This window comes from Columba livia (genome assembly GCF_036013475.1).
Source record: "Columba livia isolate bColLiv1 breed racing homer chromosome W unlocalized genomic scaffold, bColLiv1.pat.W.v2 SUPER_W_unloc_4, whole genome shotgun sequence".
In the NCBI taxonomy this organism is placed as follows: domain Eukaryota; kingdom Metazoa; phylum Chordata; class Aves; order Columbiformes; family Columbidae; genus Columba; species Columba livia.
This window is the reverse complement of record NW_027042999.1, coordinates 1,820,112-1,846,295: the sequence shown is the minus strand read 5'-3', so window position 1 is coordinate 1,846,295 and position 26,184 is coordinate 1,820,112. Positions and strand designations below refer to the sequence as shown.

The window sequence follows — 26,184 nt, the reverse complement described above, 5'->3', positions numbered from 1 at the left end:
GGCAATAAAGTATTAGTTAAAATTTGAGGAAGGCAAAATAAACAGATGTCCACCTCAAATAAACAAATTATTTACAATTAACCAGCAATGAAAATGCAACAAGGCAAGAAACATGCAAAGAAGTACATTTCTTCTGCTATTTTCTTCTTGTATACCAGTTGACAATATTTCAAGGCACCTTCTTCAGTATTTTCCTTTACATGTTAGTTGTTATCTTGATGACAAGGTTCATAAAAATAAAACAAACATTTTACTTAGTAGGAAAAAAAGTTCATGTCATGTTACAGACATGCTTTAAACCAAAATTAGATTTTGAAAAGAAAATCAGAAGATTTTTGAATCTTAAACTAAGCTAGTTTTGGTGGTGTATTTTGAAAATTCTAAAATTCTACTGTCCTGAATTAGCAAAAGCCTTTTTATCCAGGCTAACAATCTAATTCACCTAAGCAAGTGACAGTAGCATGCAACAACTCAATTACAAGTTTTTGTAAAGATGAAGAATCCAAACAAAAGCATGTGGTTACTCAAGTGTAGGATTATTAAAGTATGCATTTCCTGCTGAACAGGTAGATATGTAAAAGCAACAGCAAATTTTAAATAAAATAGAAAAAAGGAAGGGAGAAAACCAATGGGTATAAGCAACACTTTAGTAGGAAAAGTCCCAGTTAACCTAAAGAAAAGCTTCTTAAATTGCTGTTTACATGTGATTCAGAAAACCCTTTTCTGTATAGATTCCTTAAAGGAACACTTGAACATACCCAACTGTTACTGAGGAAGAAGAGCTGTCACCTAGACAGCGGTCTATTGAGATTTGTAGATCTACCCTTGAAGAAGTGCTTGTGATTGCTAAAGCAGTAATTCATAAAGTTTTATCTGACGCAGCATGAAATCCAGAGCCCTGAGAATAAAGCATTAACAGATTACATTGATGGAAAAACTCATGTATTATGTCACAGCTTGCCTCAGAAGAAATGACTGGGAACCTGGAAATAAGGGCTGGATTTAATATTTAAATCAACAAGTCTAATGATTTCAGTAGAACCCGGTAAAGTTTAATTGGTTCGCCTCAATTCGTTCACCTACAAAGTGTTATCATTTCAGAAGGACACCACCTTAATTAACAGGCTCACTGTCTGAGATTATTTAAACCAGTGACACAGTCTATTAAAACATAATCTATTATTGAGCATTGTATAACCACTTTCAAGGTTATTAAATATAGTGAACTTCCTCACATGATCCAGGAGACCTGATACGACTTATATTTTAGCAAATTAAAATCCCCCAAACCCCAAAGTTGTAAAACAACTCTACTGACCAAATAGCACAAGAAGTAAGCTGCCACTTGCTTAAAAAGCTTCCAGCTCTAATCTATTTTTAAGCCCTTTTCCAAATATCAAAGACTGCACAATATTATAGTTTTACAAGGTCCTTTAGTACCTGACTCTGGCAGTTGTGACTGTCAAAAATGCTGGAGTTACTGACAATGTATGGGTTCAAAAACCTCATGCCGTTGGTCTGAAGTTCAGCATTTCTTCTGTGAGCAATCTGTTCACATTTTGTTGAAGATAGATAACGTTCCGGTATACCTCTCAGTCGCTTTACTGGTGAACAAAGAGGATCATTTTGGAAATTCCCCAGTCTTTTAATTCTGGGAGATGGAGATAAAGTTTGAACAGGCGAGTTAACCAGAGCATTTACAGTTTCAGACATCTGTACTCCTCCATACTTCTTTAAATTTGAAGCTCTCTGAAACCCAGGAAGTTTTGGAACACCCCCACTACACAATTGCTCATAGATCCTGTCAAATTCTCTATCACACTGTGTATGGGACCTCACAGAATGACTTAAATTACTCTTCACTAATCTTCCTTTATCTTCAAGGTTCTGTGAATTTGCAAGAGATCTTGTCAATGTCAAAGGCTTTTGGATTTCTTGGGGACACAGCTTGTAGTAGAGCTTTTCAAATGCATCATTGTATTTCTGGGGCATCTTTGAAGGACTCTGCTTTGTAGACAACAAGGAAAATAAGTGCTTGTGCTCGAAAGGAATTTGTCTTTCAGAAGTTATTTTTTCAGGATTTATGAGTAAAGTATTTGATGCTCTTGCAAGAGAACAGTTTGCAACAGGTGTAAAAGCATGACTATTGCCATAGGACCTGCAAGTAGATGAACACAACTCTGAGGTATCACCACAAGAAAAGTAATTTTTTTGAGTTTCACTCTCTTTTACCGGATGAAGTCCTGTTGACCCTGAACTGGCAGCAGATGTTATAAAACAGTATTCTGAAGGACACTGGTAAGCAAATTTTTCACTTTCTTTGCATTTTGGATTAAGTGAGACAGTAGTCTGTAACTCATCTTCAACTAGAAACGTCTCTCCCATTGTAGTTATAACATCAGGAAAAACAGTCCGTTTGGAGAATTTTGGGCCTTTTCTAGGTACTAAACTTGAGTCAGAGCAGTCCATTTTGATTTCATTTGTATCAATGTAAGAATAAGGTACCACAACAGACAAATTATTAATGGACCTCTTGTCATCACGAAGTTCTCTATTCTCATTTCCGAAAGTTTGATTCTGTATGTCTTCATGTCTACTGCTGCATATGCTAGGCTGTGCTCGCTTCAGTTTAGGAGGTCTGAACCCTCTTATTTTGACTAAGGTGACACTGAGCTTTGGTCTTCCAGAAGGGTGTCTTCTGTGCCTTAATTGTCCAAACATGTATTTTGACTCTTTTCTCCAAGTCTGCTTTGTCATGAGCCTTGTAAGTAACTCTAACATCCCTGGATACAAGTCTGCAAGAGTTACATTGCTCCAGGAGCATTCCTCATCTGCAGACTGGTATTCTTCCAAGATACCATCACACCAAGTTTTATTCAGTTCTGGGGAAGTCTGATGCCTGGGTATGGTGATTGTCTTTGTTGATATGGGAACATAAGAAAATCCTAACTGTGGAGGTCTGGATGAAGAACATTCATTTGACAATTCTACTTTCCTTCTGCAAACAGCAGCTTGGTTGCCTATTAAAAAAACCCAACCAAATTAATGACAAAACAAAACAAGAAGAAGAAAAAAAGCCCCAAATCTATTAGGGCACTTCCACTAATGTATATGACTTAGAAACAAGCCTTACTGTAATAGCATATTTCATTAAGCTTTTTTGCCAGGCTAAATGGATTATTAACATACAATCTATTAGGAAGAAAAAAATAAAAGTTTTTTCCTAACCATATTGATTTCACAGACTACAGAAGACAGAAAAAAAGAGATGTGTTGGAGCCCCTCCCCCCATCTTAAAATAGCTTGATAGATAGATAGACAGACAGAGACCTAAAATGTTTTCATTGTAGAGGAAGACTGCTTTGCTCTTCGTGATTTCTGATCAGAAGGAACAGCCTTATCCAACAGGTTTTGTTACTCTATTTTTATATTACTTTAAAGCATTGTAGTTGGCTAGTACCAACGCAGCTTTGCTTGCCATAAAGCATGATTAACATAATGCTTTTTGTAGTTCTTAGGCTTGAAGTATTTACACCTAAATTCTATTTTAGGTTTGCATAAAGTCTGGAGAACTTCTGAAAAAAGGAAGTTTACTAGTAAAGTACCACTTTGAGTACTAGTTACCAGCCAATCCAAAGCCATTCATGACATTCCAGAAACAAAAAACTACGCTTTCATTTAATGGAGCATAATGCTTCTGAATTTTCTAACTATGCATTTTCTTTTTTCCTGGGGCTATTTAAGAAAAGCTGCTTTTATGTATACAAGTTATTTATTTTCTATTTTTTCAAACACATTTTGCCATAAGCAAAATCCTCCAAAAGATTTGACTGTACCAATCAGTTTTTGCACTGGTGAAGCTAAATGCAGACCTTTTGACGAACCTTGACATTCTCTCTGAAAAACAAACAGAAGACACAATCTAATATCCTCAATTTTTTGCACATTAGAAGTAACAACCAAACCTTATGTGTGACTTCTCCTACTCTCTCCTTACTATAATAGGTCCTGTATAGTTATGGTCCTAAGGGCCTTTGTAAGTTTCAGACAAGGAAGAAAATGTCCAGTCAGACTTCAGTAACAATTTTTAAGAGTTAGCAGTTTAATCTTGCAAAGGCTATTTATTTTTGCAACTTCTAGATTATGTGTCATAGTTTAATCCCTTTCCCAAATATGAGAAACTATACATGGATATATATACATATATGTATATATACACCTGGATAATTTATACATGCCTGGCAACTTGACTAGGAAGCAGAAGACGTACCATTTAACAGAATCCTTCGTGCCCCTAATCTCCCTTATCCCCAAACCCAAAATAAAGCTAAAACTCTCTTTTTTCTAACATTGTCTTGAACTATCACATTCACTTTTACTTTCTCTTGTATTTTCCCATCACGTACATACAGATTCTTAGTGGGGGAGGAGAAAAAAAAAAAAAGTTAAATTCAAAACACAGAAGATACTGACACTGACAAACCCAAACAACATTACTTAGATTTGTTTCAAAGTACTATTATTCAGATGAGGATACCCAACCTGCATAAACTTATTTTTAATGAAGACGTTTTATGCTAAAAATAGCCCAAGAGGGAACCGTATGTGAAGACAAATTAAAAAAAAAAAGAGATAAATAGCTAGTTTCTTGATGCAGCAAAAAGCACACACTGCCTCAGAAGACCTACTGATAAATACAAACCCCCAAAACCCCAAACAACAAAGAAAAAAAAAAGAGTCCTAGTGTTAGGTTACAAATCACTGGTAATTACAGCTGCAAATCTTTATGTATATATTATTAATATTCCCTGAGTTCATATACAAATTAAGGCCTACTCTGTAATTCACCTCTATGTAAAATCTAAAAGCATTTGGTGATAAACGGCAAATGTTTTCCGTTAGTGAAACTCTTGCTTTCTGAAGTGGTTTGTATTAGTTGTTGTCAGAGACATGACAATGCCTAGCACTATGCTGAACAAGCAAGGACAGTAAATTCAGTTTTCGTAATTGGTATTGGAGCAAGCAGAACACAGGATTAGTATGGCTGCACACACACAATGTGTGTTGTACTTTTCCGCATCAGTGTAACTACTCTGGGTAGCCCATAGTCTAGTTTGGGAAACAACAGCAGGATATTCCAGTCTGCTTTTGTTATGGTAGCCATTATCTCACATTTATTTATTTTTTTTTTAAACAAAACACCATGTTACCTGTTTATGTTAGGCTCTCAGGTGAATGACCATATTTTTATAAGTTTTCTCATTTTGTGATTCATCTGGTTATTCTTTTTCCATACCTATCGTAGCCTTTCTCAGAGTTGCCTGTTCTATGCAATACATTGTATTGCTTTCTCTGGTATACTAATAATACCAAGACAAAATATTACTTCATATTGGCCTTCATGACATTATTTATTGAACCTCTCTCTTGTTATACTTGCTGAAAAAACGCATTAATATGCAGGCTACATGGAGTCTTCTGCTGACTGCATCAACACCACAGGCATATGTAAGCTATTCAAATAATTCAATCATGTCTATTGAACATAAAATTATTCCGTTGCGTTAGACATCAGAAATTTTTACCTGTAAGTGAATGTCTTGAAATTTTCTTCTTAGTGAAACTGTATCGGTATCACTTTCTTCACCTACAATTTGAAAATAAATACTAAATAAAACCTAGTTGAACTCAAAACCAAACCAGAAATGTTTTTAAACACACCCTGTATGACTCATTTGCTAACAGGTTTCATTTTAGAAAACTCTTTTCTACACTCTAACTGTTTATCTGTATTACCTTTCCATTTCAAGTCAAATTTAAAAGCATGGCTTATAGAGTCCTAAGTGGCATGAGTGGAACAAAGAGTGGAGATAACTTGTTTGCAACCAGTTCTTCAAGATTTACGCTAACAATTTCAGATGGGAAATATTTTCTAAGTACTGAACGGCAAGATTCACTATTAATTAAGGTATCGTTCCCACTTATTTCCTACTACATTCCTAAATTTCCCAACAAAGACAGTGAGGACCTTCTGCTATGCTTCCTTTTCCTAGTTGCTTCTTGTCAAGACTGCCTTAGAACTGCCAAGGCAAGAAATAAGACAGACTTAATAATATTAAAAAGCAAGTCCAAATCTTCCAACTTAATTTTTAGGTATTCTATGTGGTATGTTTGTGAATGAAACACAATAAAGCATTTCTTTGCTAGGTGTATCAGACCTTCCAATTCATCACTAGCTAAAGCCTTAGTCTTTCATGATCAGAAAACATGTAGCTGCATTCTAGGTTCTCATTTCTGAAATTCCCTGGCTGTTATGTCATTGTCCCATGATCGTGTTCATCACAGGGAGGGAAAGGGGAAAGGAGAATACCCCTGAAAATGGAAAAAAAGAGTGAAAGATCTGGTTATGATACCTATGACATCGCTGCCTCTTGACACTATCCCTAAATTATTAAAAAGCGAATGAAAATACATTCCAACTTATCCCATCTTCCGTTTTTGTCCCCTGTCACTGCAGTCGTCACCTAAAGCTTTGTGGACACCTGCTGCCATAGAGCTAAAATAAAGACACATATGAAAGAAACTGTATCTTTGTGGGAAACAACACAATTTCACATCATCTGGTGAAAATGTTGAGCAAACGGAGGGTCGTCTTTGACAGTTTACCTGACCCCAGCAGAAGTGTTTTATTAGAACTGAAACCCATACTTGTCAGATTATCAAAGTTTCTTCCCACATGACTAAAAGAAAAAAAAGTTATCACTTTATCCACAGGAAACCAGTTACCAAGCATCAATAGTGGAGGAAGCAGTGAAAATGTTAATGTTATCATCTGGAAAAGTTTCAGCCTCCAATTGCTGCTCTAACAGCTGATACTCGCTTTCTGCCATTCAGTATTCTTTATCCAGTAGAACTGGGCACAAATCTGGCACACTGCTCCCTAAACGGTCAGAAATTACTAGACTGCTATAGAAATGAGAGGTTCTTGTATAAAGGTAACTCAAGTGTCCAAGAATGGTTGACTCCATCATGTCAATTACAAGTTCTTAGAAATAGGTTGTATCATACAACAAGTTGATCTGCATACAAACTGAATATCCTTCTAGGTGTGAAACATCACAAAAGTGTAATTTTAAATATGTTTTCAATGTATTGTCAATCATACTTCAAATCACTAGAACGTTATTAGCAGAGGATCACGGCACAAAACAGAAAAAAAATCAAGTATCTGCTCCAGGGATCCCTGAAGTGTTTTTAAGGGCCAAAAGGGAAATTCAGGAACACCTTTGTTGCTCAAGTGCAGGAGAGAGAGAAAAAATGAAAACTTCCACCTTTCTTTCTGAAAAATTTGACCAATAATACAGGAAGTTATTTCACTGGAAATGCACTCAATACAATGTTATCTAAAGGATATATCATTACCTAAAAGAGATATCTTACAGAAGAGTTGAACATATTAGTAGGGAGGTAACTGTAATTATTAAGTTTTGACTTTGATACAATCTTCTGAACTTAAATACACTTAGATAAATATACAACGCAGATTGAACTTTCCCCTTTCTCTCCAAATTAATTATTCTGTGATACTACCCTAATAGATACAGGGAATTGTTCAGATATCACTATAATTTGCCGTGCTACTTCCTGTGAAACCAAAGGAGGTAGACCTAATAATTTTCCCGATTAAGGGAAGACCAATACTTTCACATACAGGTGAGAGCTGTTTGGTTTATTTGTACCGGCTGTTGATAGGCTTCGCATACTTTCAGAACAAAAGTACTGTATAAAACCTGGAAGAAACACTGCCTTCGCTAAAAAGTGTCTCTGAATGAATACTAAAGATGGAAAAAAACTGCTAAAACTAAAATTTTAGCTAAAGCAGCTAGAAATACTCTTTTTTCTTAAGAGTTGGCATGTCCTGTTGCTAACCTTTTGTATATTAAAAAAACCCAAACACACACAAAAAAACAAACCAAACCAAACTCCACAAACCCCCAAACCAGAACACCTAGGTGAATTCCATTTTTAAGTGAGGAATCCAATCCAGCATCTCTAAGAAGCTACTACATTTGGAGATAGCTGGGACTCACCAAGGCTGCTATAAATCCTCTCCAGTCTCTTCGTAGAACATTTACAAGAGGAGGAGGAGGAGGAGGAGGAGGAGGAGTGGATAATCATATTATCGCACACTGCTATGAAGCTACCAGAGTCTGAACTGCATCACTCATTTATCCCATGAGTGCAAAAGACACAAAGGACACTTAAAGAAGCTAAGCTACAGATGCCTCTGAAATTCGTTTCCTGTATTTCACTACACGGGTTGAGAAAACACAAGGTTACATTTTCTAACTTTGCAGAAATTATTTTATCATTAAAATACATATTTGAAATTACACTCTCAAATGACAGGAGGACAAATTTCAGATGATTGCTATTTTCTGTTTTCCCTCAAGAAGGAAGCAATCATCTGCCTTGGTGACAGCTATGCGTGTGAAGCACCTAATATATACCAGAGTATTTAAACACCAGCTAACCATATTTTGCTGCAGCTGCTTTGTTCATCATTACATGCTGGTAACTGCCTAGCCATAGTTTAATTTACGCAAAATAGCCAGTTTTCGTATGCACAAGAATAAAAAGATCATGAGTAATACAAGTTTCAAAAAGCAAAAAAAAAAATATCTAATAAGTAAATGAAAACACCCACCTGTATCAGATGTATTCACACCAGAGGTCTCAGGAGATTCCTTAAAAGAACATTAAAGGAACTTTAAGACCTGGTAGCATAAGCTATATTAACCAGTCTGTTGTATTCAGCGCTGGTGAGGCCCCACCTTGAATACTGTGCTCAGTTTTGGGCCCCTCACTACAAGAAAAACATTGAGGTGCTGGAGAGAGTGCAGAGGAGGGTGACAAAGCTGGTGAGGGGTCTGGAGCACAAGTCTGATGAGGAGCGGCTGAGGGAACTGGGGCTGTTTAGCCTGGAGAAAAGGAGGCTGAAGGGAGACCTTATCGCTCTCTACAACCCTGAAAGGAGGCTGTTGCATGGAGTGTGTTGGTCTCTTCTCCCAGGTAACAAGTGATAGGACAAGAGGAAATGGCCTCAAGTTGTCCTAGGTTTAGGTTGGATATTAGGAAAAAATTCTTCACAGAAGGGGTTGTCAGGCTGCCCAGGGAAGTGGTGGAGTCACCATTCCCGGAAGCATTCAAAAGATGTGTAGATGAACTTCTTAAGGACATGGTTTAGTGACAGAGTTAGGTTAATGGTTGGACACAATGATCTTGAGGGTCTTTTCCAACCAAAATGATTCTATGATTCTGCGCACCTAGCAAGTAAAGACACATTTTTCCTAAAATAATGCAACTACATGCGGGGAACTACAAAACAATTGTTTAATAAGGTATCTAAAAATTTGAAGAGCTGCAGTGGAACTGCAGCAAAATACTTTAAGCCCTCATTTTTTTTTTTTTTTTTTTTTTTTTCAGAAGTTCTTACTTAAGTAGAACAAAGTGATTCAATTTAGCAATGAGTAGGCCTTTAAAAATCTGTAGGTATAGTACAGGATCACCTGTTCATGATTATTTTCTCAACTTTTGAGTACATAAATACTTTTCCTAAAGAGGCTTCGTAACAGTAGACGGAATGTGGTGCCCATACCTGATGTCCCGTTGAATGTCCATCCTCAAAATCACTGTTATCTTGCTTTGACATTTCTTAGCATGCACAGGAGGAACAAAATAATTCTATTTCAATTTGATAAGACACAGACCAATATTATACCCGAACTCATTAATTGATCATTTGTATATACTCTTACTTGGAAAAATATTTAACATTGACATTTTGCAAATGGAGAACTTACATAGGACTGATACAAAGAGCAGATAAGTGACAGAACAATGTTCTAGTCAAATACAGCATGATTGAATGCATGTGACTTAAATAATAAAAATAGTACATGTGCTAAGCAGCTATGTTTACCCTACTCAAGACTGTCACTAAACAAAGGGTTCACTGCTGGATGCTTACTTTACGACTTTTACCACAGATTGTAACCAGTCATTTTTTGTAGTTTTCAGACCCTTCGGCATATATTTTCTAAAAGCTGGAGGCAAAGGCCTGGACCACCTGAATCTTTTTATATCAGACCCTTCCCAGCTCAACGTTTTAATTATACGCTGATTCAAAGTATACCTGAAGCCTGTGTGGAAAACCTTTTTGGTAGGATTATAGAGAGACAGAGACACTAGATTGTGTTTTGTCCTCAGATGTTCAGCTAAGGGTTTCTTAGATGAATGTCATGAAATAAGCAACACCAAAAAAAAGAAAAAAAAAGACTGCAAAGCCTTAAGAAAATAAAGCCCAACATAGCTGTGCTGTACTACACATCAGCTTTCCCCCCCAATCATTTATTCCAGTAAAAACTTGTATTTTATTGGAACATACAGGACCTTTTCAGAACAATGAGAAAATCTTCATATGGCATACATCTCCCTAAGTAGTATCAGAATTACACTTGATCAGTCTTGATTTGACTTTCATCGTGATACTTGGTCTCTAATGAACCTTTTCCTGCAGGCAGCCTGATTCATTCAGTATACAGAATAATCTGCTAAATTTTTGATAGTTCATCATGCAACTTAATGAGAATCTTTTAACACTCATTTTTTAATATGCCTGCTTGTCTAATTATTTCAAAAAGTTAGCAACTTCCAAATCTCTCCACTTGAACATCCATGTAACTTAGGGCTGGAATTTTTAGATTCAATGAACATCTGCCGAAACTGACATATACAACAAAAAGCTATCTGTTTAATTGATCAGGTGAGATTATTTTAAACAACTTGTGATGGCAGCAATATCAATTATAATGTATTTACTGAAGCTTTTAATTATGAACATTATTGGTTTTGTGTGGTTCCCCCCACAAAAAACAGTGAGTATCCTAGAGAGTTTGGCATAAAACCAGGATGTCTTCTATTAAGTCAAGACTCTTTGGATAAGATAATCTATGGCACTTATTTTCTTAAACACTTTACCTGCATTCCTTTCACTTCCTCTGTTACACTGCAATTAGAAACAGGAAAAGAAGAAACATCAGAAGAATATTAGAATAGTAATTAATGAATGCCTTTGTTTACTTTGGTACATCTCACAACTAGGCACTTCCTAAATAATAATTCCGTTTCCATCAGGTTTCCCACGGCCTGATCAGAAAAGCCACAAATACTATACATGTTAAAAGTTACCTGATCACTTACTTCTTGTCATACTATTGCTGTTAAAATCGCTACAACGATGTAAGCTTTAGCTACCTTGGCCCAGGCTAAGACAGATAATTCCTCTTACAGTCCTTAATGTATTTAGTCTGTAAAGTTGTGCAGCAAGGATTAGTAGATGATGCACAAGGTATTACCCAGGAGTGGAAAAGGAAAGGGAAATACAGCCCCTTTGCTCTCTCCATTAGCTACTCTCTTGTTTCCCAAGACTGAATTTTACCCCTTGTCCCCTCACTCTGTGGGGTTCCAAACAGCTTCTGTGTTAACTACCAAGGCACACCACATAACTTAGCTTTTTAGGCAGATATTAGGAATGTAGCAACAAGGTGACTTTTGGCAGTTATGGCAGAAACACTGAGATTTAGAATAAATTCACTGTTGAGTTCTTACGAGGGAGTTCAGGAAATAGTAAAAGAAGTAACTGCTTGTTTAATGTAAGTACTCAGAATAAAAAAATACAGATCACACAACAGTAATGGCTTTAGTCTGGCAAAGACAGCAAGTGCTGAGACTGCAAAGATACTTTAATTACTGTAGCATTATTTTGCAGGAAAAAAGAAAAAAAATCTAATGATGAAACCAGTAAGCCCTCTGGAATTGAAGAGCTGATTACCCCTGAACCAAGATAAATTGATTCAATGCTTGTTAACTTCAATGACAATATTCTGATGAGATCCAAAAGTACACATTCCCTTCAGCCAGGATGTAAAAAAAAAACCATATTTATTTTTTCCAGGTTTACTAGTGGTGCTTAGCACTGGTAAATGGTCATCTATTTTAGTCTGTCTCATCTGACAGTCTTAACCAATTTATCCTAAACCCCTGTTTTAAGGCAGATGTTGAATTAATTGATTAATACCTCTTGCAAATATGATATGGCACAGCAAGATTTGAATTTATTCCTATAGATATTATATATGAAGGAAAAAGAAACATTACTACAAACTGCATAGTAGGACTACATTAATAGCTACCTCAAGTACTTCCTCCTGCCATTTTCTAAGGTCCTCGGTTGACACATCCTCCCATGATTTTGGTCCTAGAAATAACAAGAGACATCAGTATAAACACAGCTTTTCTTATAGCACTATATATACACCCAGTATCATTCTAACAAACATAAACATTTAGGAAGAACATATTACATAGTAACAACACATTATCAAATCTGAACACCCTCCAAAACAATTGTAGAAGCAAATACTCGCAGGTAAACAAGCCAAGAGATAATTGTAATTCTAAGTTAATTGAGAAGTCAGGCAAAACAAAATAACAAAAAAATCACATGCTAAGTCTAACAACACTAAGCTAAAATCCAAGGAGCATTACAGCCGCACATGCCATGAGGAGGGGAAAAAAAAGCAAAATATTTTATGCTTAAAATTTTGTTGAATGCATGCTGACTACATGGTTTCTGACGTTAGTTAAAGCCATAGTTAAGGCTTGACAGGACTGAGATCCATATCAATTCCATACTGAATAGAGGTTAGTAAACCAAAAGTATAACCAGCCTTTACAAATCAAAGGTTGTGAATTACAGTGCTGTATGCCACCCTCTCCTTCTCTTGATGGACAACGTATACAAAATGCTATGAAATGCAAGTTTCCCAGTCTATAAAAGCCTTTAAAAGGTAAATCATATTTGGTGCAATGATTAGATAAGGCTTGGTACTGTGGTAGTACATCACGTGTAGGTGTGGTAAGTTCTACTTTACAAGAATTGATAAAGTGACTTACGAAACATAATTATCACTTCAGTGATAATAAAAACTGGTAGAACATTTCATTTCCCTGTAAAGCCACCAAGACGCTAAGTCATAAGTCCTACTAAAACCCCAAGCAAAGTATTTTAGAACAACAGGGTTTTTTTTTTCCCCAATAAACTCTCCATAAGCCTTGTCAACTCAATAACGGATCAACGTTTATAATGAAACACTGGAAAAATATGACATAGCACAATGTGGTACAGATTTATGCTAACCACTGAAACATTCAAAGAAAAGTTAAAGAGACTATCCACCCAGTTCCCCCTGACATTTGACATAAGAGAAACTTATTAGAGCAGCTTTCAGAATACTAAGCGGAAAGGAAATTACACAGTCTGTTATAAGTGATGGTCAAAATTGTTAATGTTGAACAAATCGAGTAGGATTCAATTGTATTATGCATATTGTTGTAAGCAGTAACTGCACTTGTGCAAGTTTGATTATGTTTTGTAGAACCTTGCAGTAGTAGTTAAGCCAATGCCATAAATAACAGGACTCCCAGATGGTGCCATAAATAACAGGACTACCGGATGGTGCCACAAATAACAGGACTCCCGGACGGTGCCACAGATAATAGGACTCCCAGATGGTGCTACAGATAACAGAGCGCCCGGATGTTGCAACAGATAACAAAAGTTCCAGAGACGGAAATTCCCAGCACGTAAACGAGCGTATAACATATATAAGCACATACGAAAAGTTGATTGTGTGTGCCTGTTGGCGGAACTGAGCTTCCCCCGGTCACCCAGCGCTGTTTTGCCTAATTACCGCTTGCTAAATAAAATCGATTGATTGACTCAGAATCGATTTATTGGCTCTTATTTATAACAAATTTTGGTGCCGTGACTCGGATTAAGGATCTCTGGGAGGGACTCCTAAACTTCAGGGAGGCGCCCCGTCCCGTTTTTAGACGGCCCTGGAATGGACAGAGGATCGCCCTGAAACCTTAACCTCTGAACCCTAAATTTAGGTAATTAGGCAAAAGTATTGAACCCCGTAAACCTTTGTGCACAAAGAACCGGACGAAGACCCCGGGGAGGGTAACTATAGAAAGCAATTCCGTTTGGTTGGGGTGGGTATCCTGGAGTGTGCATGAACGAGACGCCCCCCCCGCTTGGGGAGGAAGCGAAGTGAGTGTGGACCCTGCGGTAAGGCAGGGCGGGACTCTCTAGGAGTGCGATTCTCATTGCCCGCGAGGGCGTGAGCCACGAACGAGGGGGGTGTGTGTGTGTGAAAGAAGACACTCCGGAAGATGGGACAGAAGAAGGGCAAGCCTTCTGATCCCATGGGGAAGGGACCCACAGAGAGGTTGCCGGATATTCCCCGAGATTCCCCATTGGGCCTTATGCTCAAGAATTGGGAAGGTGCAGCTTGCACGCAAAACAAAAGTAGGAAAAAAAAAAAAATGGTTTACTATTGCATGCATGTCTGGGGAAACCAGCAGATTAATCGTTTATTTTGGCCAATTTTTGGGTCATATGAGAATTGGATTTGTCAGGCCCTAAATCTTTACCAACGGCACCAACAAGGGCCAGGCGCTGACATTAAGTGGCCCCAGCAGCGCCCTAACAGGGATAATCAAAACCCGGAACACAGGGGCCATATGGGAGATCTTCGCATTATAATCGTCCAAGGGATTAAGGAATCTGTCCCTCGAGGGCAGAACATAAATAAAGCCTTTAATGAACAACAAAAGAAAGATGAGACTCCCACAGAATGGTTAGAAAGACTAAGAAAGAGCTTGCAGCCTTATTCTGGGATAGACCCTATGACACCGGTCGGGCAAGCTCTTTTAAAAACACAGTTTGTGGCGAAGTCATGGCCGGATATTAGAAAGAAGTTAGAAAAGTTGGAAGATTGGCAAGAGAAAGGGTTGGATGAGTTGCTAAGGGAAGCACAGAAGGTTTATGTGAGAAGGGAGGAAGAGACTCAGAAGAGGCAAGCTAAAATTTTAGTAGCAGCAGTTCGAGAGGGACAGAGGACGGCTCCACAGAAGGGAGGGCCACCACGCATAGGTGGGAATGGGCCACCTCAGGGAAGTCAAGTCGGACTGAAGGATTTGAAGGAAATCGAATGTTTTTACTGTCAGAGGAAGGGACATATGCGAAGGAGCTGTAGGAAACGTATACAGGATGAGAAAATGTATTATGCTGAGTAGGGGTGTCAGGGGCTCTATCTGCTGGGGACTTCTAAAACAACAGAGCCCTTGATAAAACTAAAGTTAGGTCCCCAGCACCAGGAGATGGAATTCCTGGTAGATTCAGGGGCAGAAAGATCTACTGTCCAAACTGTACCCTGGGGATGCACTCCATCCTTGGAGAAAGTACAAGTAATAGGAGCAAAAGGAGAACCCTTTTCTGTACTAGTAATTAAAGGGGTAGAAGTAGAATCCCCATTCCGGATAGGGGTAGGGTCCTTTTTATTAGTATCTGAAGCTGAATATAACCTATTAGGAAGGGGTTTAATCGTCGAATTGGGAATTAGTTTGGAGGTAAAAGATCGAGAATTGAAAGTAAAACTGTACGCTTTAACAACCGAAGACGAAGCTAAGATCAATCCTGAAGTATGGTACACTCCCGAGTCGGTTGGAAAATTAGATATTCCACCAATTACAGTGACAATAACGGATCCGGAAGTACCGATACGTGTTAAACAATACCCTATATCACAGGATGGGAGACGCGGGCTGCAACCAGTAATTGATCGATTGTTACAACAAGGGTTACTAGAACCATGTATGTCGCCCCACAATACCCCCATCTTACCTGTAAAGAAATCAGATGGGTCCTATCGTCTAGTACAAGACCTCCGTGAAGCAAATAAAAGAACAGTAACTAGATTTCCGGTAGTGGCCAACCCTTATAACCTATTAAGCCAAGTGTCCCCAGAATTGACCTGGTATAGTGTAATAGACTTAAAGGATGCCTTCTGGGCCTGTCCTTTGAGAAAAGAATGTCGTGACTATTTTGCCTTTGAGTGGGAGAACCCTGATACCCATCGGAAGCAACAACTTAGATGGACGGTTCTTCCACAGGGATTTACTGAATCTCCAAACCTCTTTGGGCAGGCCCTGGAACAAGTCTTGGAGAATTTTGAACTGGAACCTGGAGTAGTTTTAGTACAATATGTAGATGACCTATTAATAGCTGGAAAAAGCCAAGATAGTGTGCAAAGCACCAGCATTAAGTTATTAAATTTCTTGAGTCTAAAGGGTTTAAAGGTATCAAGATCTAAACTGCAATTTACCGAGGAAGAGGTAAAATATTTAGGGCACTGGTTGAGTAAAGGGATTAAGAGGCTAGATCCAGATCGAGTAAATGCTATTTTATCCCTCCAGCCTCCCAAGAATAAAAGACAGGTGCGACAACTTTTAGGTCTTTTCGGCTACTGTAGACAATGGATTGAAAATTACAGTAACAAGGTTAAGTTCTTATATCAGAAGTTAGTGGGGGAAGGTCTGATGAAATGGAGTACAGAAGATGATAAACAATTAGAAAACTTAAAAGCTGATTTAGTAAATGCCCCAGTACTGAGTCTGGTGGATGCCCGAAGACCTTTTTACTTATTTGTTAACACGGAGGGTGGAACGGCCTTTGGGGTCCTAACGCAAGAATGGGCAGGTAAAAAGAAACCCGTAGGATATTATTCCAAATCATTAGATCCAGTTAGTCGCGGTTGGCCTACCTGTTTACAGGCCATAGTTGCTACTGCTCTCCTAGTTGAAGAAGCTGGAAAAATAACTATGGGAGGGGAATTAAAGGTATACACACCTCATAATATACGAGGGGTATTGCAGCAGAAAGCTGACAAATGGATTACGGATGCTAGGTTATTGAAATATGAAGGGATCCTATTGCACTCTCCTAAGTTAGAACTTGAAACCACTAATTTGCAGAATCCAGCCCAATTTTTGTATGGGGAACCGAGCGAATCTCTTTCCCATGATTGTATCAGGGTAATAGGATATCAAGTCAAAATAAGAGAGGATTTAGAAGAAGAGGAGTTGCTATGTGGAGAAAAACTGTTTGTAGATGGATCATCGCGGGTAGTGGACGGAAAGAGGAAATCAGGATATGCCATAATAGATGGAAATAGCTGGATAACTAAGGAGTCAGGTCCCCTTAACTCAGGACGGTCGGCGCAGGCTTGTGAGCTGTTCGCAGTATTGAGGGCGTTACAGTTGTTAAAAGATAAGAGAGGAACAATATTTACAGATTCTAAATATGCATTTGGGGTAGTTCACACATTTGGAAAAATTTGGGAAGAGAGGGGACTAATGAATTCTCAGGGTAAAGGATTAATACATGAGACCTTAATACAGCAAACTTTGGAGGCATTAAGAGGGCCCAACCAAATCGCAGTAGTTTATGTAAAGGGCCATCGAAAGGGAACCTCCACGCGAATAAGAGGGAATAATTTAGCAGATGAGGAAGCTAAGAAAGCTGTGTTACTGGTAATAAAAGCAGTTGAACAGGACTCTGTACAAACTAGGTATGCTATGAGATTTACAAATCAGGAAAAGGAGAAATTGGGGCAAATGGGAGTAGTCGAACAAGAGGGGAAGTGGTGGCTACCTGATGAGAGGGAAATGCTCCTGAAAGGAGTAGCTTGGCGAGTTTTAAGAGAATTTCATAGGCAAACCCATTGGGGAGTACAGGCCCTGGTAGATCAGTTCGCTAATAAATATATGACCCTGGGAGTGTATGATTTAGCAAAAAGAATCGTTGGAGAATGTTTAACCTGTCAAAGGATAAATAAACAGTGTCTTAGGGAAAGAGTCCCTGGGGGGAGGCAACTGGCCAAGAAGCCATTTGAAAGGATTCAGGTAGACTTTACGGAATTACCGAAGGTAGGCAGGTATAAGTATCTCCTATTTTTCGTAGATCACCTAACTCACTTTGTCGAAGCCTTTCCGGTAGTTCAGGCCACTGCGAGGACAGTAGTAAAAATATTATTAGAGCATATCATACCTAGATATGGGATCATGTCAGTTATTGATTCGGACAGAGGACCCCATTTTACTTCCAAAATAATTAGAGAAACATTAGAAGCTCTGGGAACCAAGTGGGAATATCACACTCCTTGGCACCCCCAGAGTTCAGGAAAAGTTGAAAGGATGAACGGAGAAATTAAAAAGCACCTGACCAAATTAATGATAGAAACCAGAATGAACTGGGTAAAGTGCCGCCCCTTAGCCCTCTTGAATATAAGGACACAACTGAGGGCCGATATAGGACTTTCCTCCTTCGAAATGTTATATGGAATGCCCTATGATTTGGAGAAACCAATCGAACACCCTAAAGTGGAAGAAAAGATGTTACAAGAATATCTTATAGAACTCATGAGAAGGAGGCAAGAACTGTTAAAGCGAGGCCTGGTGGTTCAAAGACCACCTTTAGATGTAGCAATACATAGTATTAAGCAGGGAGATCAAGTACTCGTAAAAACATGGAAGGAATCATCATTAACCCCTCGCTGGGAGGGACCTTTCCTTGTTTTACTCACTACAGATACCACAGTCCGCACCGCGGAAAAAGGATGGACACACGCTAGTCGAGTAAAAGGTCCTATCCTACATACAGACTGGGAAATCACCGGGGAACCGAATGAGTTGAAGCTGACCTTCAAGAGGAATCAGATAAGTGACGCATAGCCCTGGATACTAGGCTTTTTATGGACAATTGTAAAGAATTACATAAGTCGCACATCGCATGTCCTGTATGTAAGCAATGCAATCCGTGGGTACGTCGCATGTGTCACGGGTGCGGGATACAGCAGTGAAAAAAAAAGTTTCCTTATGTTGAACGATGGTGTAATGAGTGTTGGGGAAAAACCTTAGATACCATTAGGATATTAATAATCACTGATAAGTCCAGACATTTGGGAAATAACCAAGAGGAAGTGTAAGAAGCGTTTTGGTAAGAAAAGATACAGGAAGTGTTCCAAACCCTGTGAGTATTCGGGACAGTGGCCAAACCCTTGTATTTGAAAATAGCCCTATTGGGATTAGTATTGGAAAGTGGGTTGTGACAGAACAAGGAGAGGATTCAGGAGGCAGTCCCCTGAAGACTACAACTGCTGCCGAGAAGAAAACTTACCCGGCTACTCTGAAGCAACAGAGTAGGCCCAGGGCAAGGCAGAGGGGTATCCTTGTGGGGATTGGCAAGTGCCTCCGAAAACTCCTAAAATAAAGCAGCTCCGTTAAGCAGAACAACCCTCAACAAAATGAACCTCCACTGGCTGATTTTCAGCCAACCAGGGGCCGGGTCGCTCTCCCTAATCCTCCTTACCTTACCGGTAATAATAGCAATAAAGCAGGGGAGTTCTCACCAACCTTTTAAATGGACTCTCTATCGATGGGAGGACCAAACGATAGTACAACAACAGACCACATCAGGGTCACCTTCTTTTACTACAACCTTATGCCAATTAGTTCAGATTGAGCCATGCCTTAACAAAATAGGGTTTTATATGTGCCCCAGCACAGGGCCCTCGTATTGTAATACCCCAGGACATTATTACTGCACTTACTGGAGGTGTGAAACGATTGCTTCAAACTGGCCAGTTCCTCGGGCAAATACTGAAAAGTTCTTAAGGGTTGGATGGGGACCTGCAGGGTGCACTCCTCCCTCGGGAGAAAGGAGTTCCCTACAATTAGCTCCCCGCAGGTACACCCCACCCGATGGCAACTGTGAATATATATTCCTTAACGTAACAGATCCTGAACATAGTGGATGGTTTGTTGGAGAAACCTGGGGAATGCGATATTATCAACCAGGTGCTGATCGAGGAGGCATGTTTCTCATAAAGAAAGAAGAAGTTAAACCGACCTCTCGAGCGATAGGTCCCAATCCAGTAGTAAAATCCCCTCCCCCTCTAGGTAGGGAGACAAAGACAGTAGAGAAGGAGAATATAATAGTAATAGAGGAAACTGTCACTGAAGCCTTGAAATCTCTGAATATTGAAGCCCCGGAATCTTTGAATCCTCTATGGGGAATTATCCTGGCTGCTTATCAAACTCTAAACTATACTCAACCCAACTTAACCATGGGTTTCTGGTTGTGTTATAATGTTAATCCACCCTTTTATGAAGCTATAGGGGATAATCGTCGGTATACCATAAGCAAGGAGTCTGTGCCTATTCAATGTCCTTGGGAAAAGCAGAAAAGAGGGATAACTATGCAACATGTAACTGGGATAGGGACTTGTATAGGTAAAGTACCAAATTCCAAGAGACCACTTCGTGGGAATATCATACCGAGCCTTAATAAAATCACAGGATATATTATTCCCCCGAATGGAACAAAATGGATATGTTCCAGGACGGGACTTACTCCATGTGTGTCTTTAAAAGTGTTTAACAGTTCCAGAGAGTATTGCATGTCAGTTACTATTATTCCAAGGATATTATATCATCAAGAAGATGTGATGTATCCTAAATCGACTTATTGGACTAGTTAAAAACCGTGTAGAGCGGGTACACCTTATGCTGCTACAGAAACATGGAACTGATGAAGAAGCTGAAATGACCTTACTAGCCCGAAAAGCGGTAACTCGATTTGATCAACAAATAAATGAGTAAAAAAAAAAGGGGGGAATTGTAATAAGTGATGGTCAAAATTGTTAATGTTGAACAAATCAAGTAGGATGCAATTGTATTATGCATATTGTTGTAAGCAGTAAATGCACTTGTGCAAGTTTGATTATGTTTTGTAGAACCTTGTAGTAGTAGTTAAGCCAATGCCATATATAACAGGACTCCCAGATGGTGCCATAAATAAGAGGACTCCCGGATGGTGCCATAAATAAGAGGACTCCCGGATGGTGCCACAGATAACAAAAGTTCCAGAGATGGAAATTCCCAGCACGTAAACGAGCGTATAACATATATAAGCACATACGAAAAGTTGATTGTGTGTGCCTGTTGGCGGAACTGAGCTTCCCCCGGTCACCCAGCGCTGTTTTGCCTAATTACCGCTTGCTAAATAAAATCGATTGATTGACTCAGAATCGATTTATAGGCTCTTAGTTATAACACAGTCCATTCATGTGTATCAACTTCCTGCCAATACCTCCATTCACAGAATCACAGAATGTTAGGGATTGGAAAGAACCTCAAAAGATCATCTAGTCCAATCCACCTGCCAGAGCAGGAACACCTGAATGAGGTTGCACAGGAAGGTGTCATTCCTTTGTTTCCTCTCAGTCTTCTTCACTTTGATTCTTCTTCTTACAAGTCATCTAAATATTAACCATTGTTATCCTGAACTTAGCTAATAACTCTTTTCTGTTGTCTAAAACAGAGCACGCAATAGACCAAAATGGTGCATATAAAGAAAATCTCCAGGTATTACATGCATGCCTCAAAGTTTACATATGAAAGGCCACACCAAAGTGTACAAAATTCAGCATCTTCTGCCATCAAATGTTATATAACTTCCACCAGTTGCATGCTTGACTAAGTATAAATACACAGCACGTGAATATTGAAGCTTTACGAAGTTCTTACTGTCAGGAATACTGTAAGTGAGAGTTTCCATGGAGATAAGTAAATCATCTTCAAAAGGATGATTATACTAAATAAAAAGGACCATTAAGGATTAGAATAAATGCTTGCAGTGATGTTTTTAACATGCATTTTAAGTATTGTTTTTACACAATTTTGTTTTGACCAAAACATGAAATTATCCACATGCTGCTCTATTGGCTGAAGTTAGCAATCTCAAAACTTTAATTCCTAGAAAAAACACACATATTTTAAGCATATGTACGAGTTGTTCAATCTCAAGGCATAAGCCAGTTGCTGACAAAATGAGGCTTCAGCGAGTTTTCAAAAACGCTTAAGTTACTTAATTACAGAGCTTCTAAACTCCCTCTGTCGTAACTGGAAGCAGCCACTTAGCAGAGACCTACAGGTGATGACATATGAAAATGTCATCCAGTCTAATGCAAGATGAGGAAAACATTCTAGAAACAGAGTCTTGTGGCTTTTTTTTAAGTTGTTGGAAACCATTGCTGAGGTACTAACAGGCTAAATCCTGTTCTTACCTCTGCTGTCAGAGTGGTTCCAAAGAATGTTTATTGATATGGTAATAGGTGCTTTGTATATAAATATGGCCTTATATATATTGATATATATATATATATATATATTTATAGCCTTATGCCAGCACCTAGACATTAACACAAACCATTTATCTGAACTGCAAAGCTGACATCCCTGAATAAATACGTGCATCTCTGGATGGAGGTGTATGGTTCTCACATCTTTAGCAGAAAATAGCTCTGAAGTAAGGAGGATTTGTGGAGGGAGTTTCACTTCTGTCTGTAATTTTTTTGAAAATACCTCATCTAATACTAGCTAAAATGGATTAAAGGCACTACAAAGACAACTCGGACTTCTAAGTTCAAAAATAAAAACTGGCAATCCCTGATCTAAGTGTTACTCACGCCAAAGCTCAGCACAAACTGCGAAGCTGCGTGAGGCCCCGGGTGACTGCTGCTTTCAGCAGCCAGGAAAAACGGGAGCTTGTGACACCAGAAGTAACTAATTGACAAAGAGAGTTCAGTGCCAGTTACTGCAAATCAGCACACGGAAAGAAAAATGAACGTGTCGGCACTAACAGAGCAGGACTTAAGAGGTGGCCAGGGAGGATCGGAGTGGAGAGCCCGGCCACCGCGCCAGGCGAGGCGGGCAGGGAGGGCCGCTCTGCCCGGCAGCCTGCCAGAGGCGGACAGAGGGACGCACAAGGGCGGCCAGGCCCCGCCGCACACCATTTCGGCAAGAGGGACCGTAAAAGCGCACGGTGCTCCTCAGACAGGCAGGGGCGAGGCCGGGCGGCAGCAGCCTGAAGGTCGCGCCGCTGACAGAGCGTCCCCGCCAAGCCCGCCTCAGGACGGCGACGGAAACAAAAAGCCGCTGCCAACGGCTCCCGCCATCCAACGTCCGCGGCGGCGCGCGCGGCCCTCACCCTCTCCAAGATGCTGTTGATGGTGGCCATGAAGCGGGCGTTGCTCCGACGCAGGGACTCCTCCAGGGCCATGGCGCACGGGCTGGGCTCCTCCGCGGCGCTGCGGGAATGACAGCGGCCGCTCCGCACACGCACCCAGCCGTGCGCGTTTGCTAACCTCGACCCCAACCCGACTTCCACCGCCGTCAGACACTCCCACCCCGCCCCACGCCAATTCAAATTGCGCACCGACTCATCCCCTCCGCCTCTACCCCACCTCTGACTGGGTCTCGCACAGGCGCCACAGCCCATCCGAGTACGCGGCCAGGAGCGCTTCTTATTCTGATTGGCTGCTAGAGCTCCTATTGGCCGCGGGGTCAGGCGCAGGCGCAGCCCGCCGAACTCTGTGCTTGGGTTCGGGGGCGGTGGCGGCCCCGGCCTTGTGGCTGTTTCCCGACCGCGGGCTCCTCCTGTCGGGTGGGTCCTGGAGCCGTGGCCCGCCTGCGGGCTGTAGCCGCTGCTTAGCGGTCGTGGGCCGTGTGGGGTTGGGTGCTCTGAGGAGAGCTCTGCCAGCGGGAACGCTGCTGGGGTGAACGTGGCGGCCCAAGGGCCCCGCGGGTGGCCGCTGTGAAAGCGGGTGCCGAGACAAGGAAATTCTGCTTTCCCTGCAAGGCGGTGCCCTGCCATTGGCAAAAGGCCAATATTTAAAAAAGAAGACCATGAGCCACTTCATGTAAAACTGTTTGTTTGTTTGTTTGTTTTGAGTTTGTTTTGAGTTTGTTTTGTTTTTTGTTTGTTTGTTTTAAGCAAGGCTTAGCCGGGGCTCCCTGGATCTGCAGGCTGTGCTGCCCCCCAGCTGGGGAGCGGTATGGACCAGGCAATCACAGAATCACAGAATGTCCTGTGATCCACAAGGATCATAGAGTGCAATTCCTATTGAAATAACTAACTTACGCTTTTTCTATGGATAAAAAAAAAAAAACATTTAATCCAATTCCTTGTATTCCTTAAACATGTGTTCATTAGAGCATAAGCAAAACAGCGCTGGGTGCACGGGGGATTCGCTCCGCCCAACACGCACACCTTTAAACAATAAGAAGTGTGCTTAAATACAGTAAGGTATTACATATTCATAATGACCCCAGGAACGCCTATACATATTCATAACCTTTCCCTGCTTCTGATTAAAATGAGTCTCAGATAACCATTTACATAGACCCTCCCCTGTTGCACCTGCACAGTGCCACTTGGTGAATTTGAGGAGGGGTCTTTGGGGGTCTTTGGATGAAGGCTCCTTCAGCTTCATCACAGTGAACTTTTTACCTTTGGCTCATTATGTTAAATTGACTGGGACCCAAGCTGCCAAGTTGAATGAAACCAGACTGGCGCCCCCTTTTGCTGTAAATCTTCGTTATCTTGTCTCCTCAAGTTTACAGCTAGGTGCAGTAAAACTTGGCATTCTTGGCATTCGATGGGGTTCTGTTCTTCTTAACATAAAGCTCTAAACTAAGCATTTATTGTGTGACTAAGCCTTAAAGTGTTAGCTCATTAGTAGGCACCCATTATAAGTTTAGTTAACCCTTCAAATGTTAGTTCCCTCTGTCAATATAACTTCATAAGCAAGTTTCATAACTTTTTACATAGAACTTAAACACCTTTTTCCAGGTTCAGAGCCCGTGCCTCATTTGGTTATATCTGTAAATATTAAACATCTTAGCACGAATCACAACTGCATTTTTCACACTGTCCCTGCATATGACGACCCCACAGTTCACACCATGTGTCTCAGGGCCTTGCCCAGTCTCTTCTTGAACACTGTCAGGCTTGGGGCCATGACACCTCCCTGGGGAGCCTGTTCCAGTGCTCCACCACCCTCTGGGGGAAGAACATTTTCCTAATGTCCAACTTAAACCTCCCCTGGCACATCTTCCTGCCATTCCCTCAGGTTCTGTCACTGGTCACCAGAGAGAAGAGATCAGCGCCTGCCCCTCCTCTTCCCCTTGTGAGGAAGCTGTAGCCCCATGAGGTCTCCTCTCAGTCTCCTCCAGGCTGAACAAACCAAGTGACTTTAGCCACTCCTCATACAGCTTCCCCTCCAAACCCTTCACAACTTTGCAGCCCTCTTCTGGACAGTCTCTAGTGGCTTAATATCAAACTGTGGCTCCCAGTGGGGAGCTCTGGGCAAAGCAATACAGAATGTAACCTTCCTGTTGCGTTCCGCAGAAATGGCCAGAGGAACAAGGGCTGGAAAACTGGACTCTAAGTGGCCACCACGACTCATGCCCTTTCTGGTTGTTCTCCATTGGGTCCTGGAGGGTTGCAGGTCTGAGGCCACTGAGGAGAAGGGCTGGAACTGGCACCACCGAAAGCATTACCAGTCTGCTGGCACTGGTATTTTTGATATCATCCCATTCCCCTCCCAATATTCCTAAACCAACCGTTTTCTATAAATAAAGATTTAATTTTTAAAAAATGCTATCAGTACATCAAGTTGCCTGGAACCTCCCATTGCAAAAACCTTTGCTATTTCACCGATATAAAGGCTTAGATGCATCTTTTCAGAATGGCATCTTCATAATGGCATCCTGTCTAAAGCTGACTTTTACTTATCTACTTACTTTTTATGTGTTCAGTTGTAATAAATGTTATTTTTTAAAATTACACAACTAAAGAAAAATACTTTTTTTCATCCATTTTTAAGCATTCTTACTATTATGTGGTTGTGAAATTTCCAGAGTGTCGAGGTTTTGATTGCGGGGTGACAATAAAACTCCCCCCACTTCCCCCTTCAGCCCCTCCCTCTCCCCCTTCCCACTGAGGCCTCAGTTCCCAGGGACAACGAGCAAGGTCCTCTCCTAATGTCAGCCATAAGGAAAAAGGGACGAGATTCTTGTGATCTCCCACTTTTATATGAAGTAATCACGTGAATGGGATGTTATACTCTGTTGGTCAGTTTCTGATCACCTGTTTCTCGTTGCCCCTCTTGTGAGATGTACATCCATCCATCCTCATCCATGACCTCACATTCCATTGCTGTGTCTACCAAAACATGTATCTGGCTTTTTGGGAAAGCATCTAATATGAAAGCTTTAGCTGACAGGCAAATTCACTAAAAGAGAAACTTGTTTTTTAACAAAATCAAGGGACACAGTTGACAAGTTTTGCATTAAGGCCTCACCCTGTTTTTA

At 40.4% G+C, this 26,184-nt stretch overlaps 1 protein-coding gene across 1 annotated transcript; it reads right to left on the bottom strand.

Annotated features, from left to right (window-relative positions):
- Positions 1-715: 715 nt before the first annotated feature.
- Positions 716-23,153, bottom strand: LOC135577492 (uncharacterized). Its single transcript, XM_065047629.1, has 9 exons — positions 23,018-23,153; positions 12,255-12,319; positions 11,041-11,068; positions 9,659-9,714; positions 8,708-8,747; positions 5,586-5,647; positions 3,873-3,897; positions 1,441-3,020; positions 716-898 (listed from the first exon to the last, which is right to left on the bottom strand). Exons 4-9 carry the CDS (start codon positions 9,710-9,712, stop codon positions 860-862), a joined length of 1,800 nt encoding a protein of 599 aa, XP_064903701.1. The 5' UTR covers positions 9,713-9,714; positions 11,041-11,068; positions 12,255-12,319; positions 23,018-23,153; the 3' UTR covers positions 716-859.
- Positions 23,154-26,184: the final 3,031 nt, after the last annotated feature.

Coding starts and splice junctions, on each gene's coding strand:
- LOC135577492 (XM_065047629.1), bottom strand. CDS start 9,712: ATGTCAAAGCAAGATAACAGTGATTTTGAGGATGGACATTCAACGGGA. Junction 8,748..9,658: donor GACATTCAACGGGACATCAG/GTATGGGCACCA, acceptor TGTTCTTTTAAG/GAATCTCCTGAGACCTCTGG. Junction 899..1,440: donor GTCACAACTGCCAGAGTCAG/GTACTAAAGGAC, acceptor CTTTATTCTCAG/GGCTCTGGATTTCATGCTGC.